The sequence below is a fragment of the Helianthus annuus genome, chromosome 3 (genome assembly GCF_002127325.2).
Source record: "Helianthus annuus cultivar XRQ/B chromosome 3, HanXRQr2.0-SUNRISE, whole genome shotgun sequence".
Lineage (NCBI taxonomy): Eukaryota > Viridiplantae > Streptophyta > Magnoliopsida > Asterales > Asteraceae > Helianthus > Helianthus annuus.
The window spans coordinates 65,152,960-65,156,279 of NC_035435.2; the positions used below are offsets into that span (position 1 = coordinate 65,152,960).

A 3,320-nucleotide genomic window follows, 5' to 3' on the forward strand; every position below is an offset into this window, starting at 1 on the left:
TTTCGACCCAAACCGTTTCGACGCGAATCGTTTCGACCTGTACCGTTTCGACCAGTAATGTTTCGACTCGAACCGTTTCGACTAGAACCGTTTCGACCCGTACCGTTTCGACCCGAACTGGTGGTTGTGGGTGCCGAGGGTGATGGATTCCAATTCCTTTGACACCAAATACAACAAAAACTAGAATTGAGATTCCAATTCCAACAATTTCCAATTCCAATTGGAATGTTTAAATTCCAAATCCAATTCCTTTAAATTCTAATTCCTATACAAATTACAATTCCAATTCCAAAGCATTCCGCGAGGCCCCCTTAGTGTGTCTCTGTGCAGCAACATAAAAATGTTTGATAATTAATTTTAAAACAGTCACTTACATACAACTGGCAGGTACATGTGTAACAAATTATGTCGCATCCCACTTTTGAATAGCAAAACTGATCATACTAAAGACGGAGAGAGTCTTAAGGGTGCAAAAATTACTATGCAGGACCTGCTGAATCTTGTTCAGAAATTTCACGACCTCTAGAGCTAGGTAACCAAATATTAAGTAATTATCTTTTATGTTTCAATGTAGTTACGAAGGTTATTAGTATTAAGGTAATTTATTACCAATGGGATGGTAGTACATTAGCAAAAACGAAGTATTTAAACACCTAGGTTTGAGAGAGAAAGATTTTAATCTTAAGTTTCATATATATAACAGGAGTTCAAAGAAACTTTCGGTTAAAAAAATCAAGGTAATTTCTTTCAATAATTATCCGGTTGTCGATAAAGTAAAGGCGAGACTTTCTAAATGGAAAGTGAGGCACCTCTCGTTTGCTGGAAGACTGACCCTTCTGAAGTCGGTTCTGGGAAGTATCCCGTCTTATTACTTATCTCTTTTCTACGCCCCGAAGAGTATCGTTAACAAGATTGACAGGATTAGAAAGGACTTTCTTTGGGGGATAACTGATACGAAAAAGAAACTTAGATGGGCCCGTTGGGATTTTATGTTGAGTTCTAAGAAGGCGGGCGGTTTGGGGATCGGGAGAATAAGAGATTTTAACCTCGCGATGCTAACTAAATGGTGGTGGAGGTTTAAATCGAACCCAAATCAATTATGGGCCGAAGTCATTGCGGGGATTCACAAGAATAATTCAGGTGATCAGTTAATTCCAATTAAAATATCGGTCCCCGGGGTTTGGAAGGATATTGGTGGCATGAAACAGGTTTTAGAGAAGATGGGCATAATCATCGGCGATAATCTTATATTGAAGGATGGTTGCTGGTCATGGCGTTCTAATAAAGACAAAACCTTTTCGGTGAAGCAAGTGCGTATCGACATTGAAGGGTCTTTGGGGACTGATTCAAGCAGCACTTCGTTGTTTGATTGGAATATTTGGTCCCCCCCTAAAGTGAAGTTGCTGATGTGGAGAGCTTTGCTCGGCAAAGTTGCGTCTAAGGTTGGCTTAGATCATAGGGGTATATCGGTGCCAGACGTCTCCTGTCCTCGATGTGGAATAAATGCCGAGCACCCGGACCACATTTTCTTCAATTGTCTTTGGGCCAGAAGTTTATGGTGGAACGTGTTGTCTTGGGTTCGGCTAAAGTTTCCTCTTCATTGCGCTTCCTTGTCGGCTCTTGTTTCATACATTAAAGAGACACCGGGTGGAAGGGTGTGGAAAAAATTGGTGCAGATGATAGTTGCTGCCATGGTCTGGAGAATTTGGAGCGCCAGAAACGCCAAGGTTTTTGAAGGCAAGTTTATCCCTATTCGGCAGTCGGTCGATCTCGTTAAGGAGGACACGTTCTTGTGGATTTGCAACCGATCGAAGCTCAAAAAGCTCTCTTGGGAGAACTGGGATAAGTTCGATGTTGTTGACTTGATGTAACGGTTTTTCTTTGTTTTTTCGTTTTCTGCTTGTATGTTTATTCTCAGCTCCTTGCTGGCTCTTTATATATATATATATATATATATATAAAGTGTTTTTGCCGGTCAAAAAAAATAATGTGACTGTAATATTTAATAAAAAATAGCTAAAATCTGTAATAATAAAGTAATAATTTCTTTAAATCATGTATTTAAGCAGAATTTCACTTTTCTCATAGAGCCAAGAGATAATAGGAGCTACATATAATAATATCACATTGTTTATGTGTCATCATACAATAACTATTGCTTTTGAAATTTTCTAAATAATTGTCATGTATGTTTTGTAGATATTAAAACGATGTTTGTCGTTCAAGATCTTTCTACAGTTTAAGAGCAATTGTTGATATTTATATTGCAAATGTTTAAAATTAATTATCTATAAAATGTTTAAATGTAAGTATATAAAATATGTAATGCTTTCATAACATAAATGAAATTCTTTATGGTTTGTTAAGATGTTATGAACTAAGTGGCTGCTATAAAGCAATACAACATGAAGCTTTGCAGAGAAAAGAATGAGTGTTTCACGTTGCTACTTCCTAGGCTCCAACATCGCATGCCTCGCACCATAAAGAGGGTCATTATGGCTAAGAAAGTGGATGACTTTATTAATTTTTTTTTTTTTTAATTTGCACACTGATTGAAACTCTCAAATTCTATTATTCTAAATTCTATCTAACTCATCAATACCACTTAGTTATTCCTAAGTGAATAAATGGATGACTTTATCTTAGGGTGTAAGGAGTGATTAAACACCTTAGAGTGGCAAACCAAAAAAACAAACAATCAGAGTGCGTCATGTCAATCAGTCAAAACTGTTTAAACTTTGCTGAAAAATATTGGCAATGGTTTAAACACTTACTGAAGTGGTAAACTTTTTTTTTTATTTTCTATTTTTTTTAATTTAAGATAAAATGGAAAAAAACATCAAACTTTTATAAATAAAAATAAAGCATTACATTTTAAATAAAATCTAAGTTAAAAAAAAAAACTAAAAATCACAAGGCCATCCATATTTTTTTGCAATCTCACGTTTTCTAGCGAGTGTGATTTCCAACATTGCAGGGTGAACATTGTCGGTAGGCCGATTAAACGTCTCCAAGTCCTTGTCGTACATTGTTTGTCGCAACGCCTCTCGTTGCTCATCCGCCAAGGTCAAGTATTTTTCTTCTCGTATACGTGTAATTTCCATTATCTATTTTTTCATGGTCTTGTACTCTTCGAATTTGTGTGTTATATCTCTTGGATCTTCGTTTCTTGAAGACGGCTCTTTGTCCTTTTTCTCCTTTCTCGTTTGTCGTCTTGGCGAGGGATCATCGTTTATGTCAGGAATACCGAATCCGCTCGAGACTTCGACATTCGGTGTATCCGCTCTATAATTTCCCGAATCCGAAGACTTTCTTTTTTG

At 36.8% G+C, this 3,320-nt stretch overlaps 1 protein-coding gene across 1 annotated transcript; it reads left to right on the forward strand.

Annotated features, from left to right (window-relative positions):
- Window positions 1-611: 611 nt before the first annotated feature.
- On the forward strand, window positions 612-1,871 carry LOC110931845. The gene is made up of 2 exons (XM_022175218.1): window positions 612-619; window positions 704-1,871. Exons 1-2 carry the CDS (start codon window positions 612-614, stop codon window positions 1,869-1,871), a joined length of 1,176 nt encoding a protein of 391 aa, XP_022030910.1.
- Window positions 1,872-3,320: the final 1,449 nt, after the last annotated feature.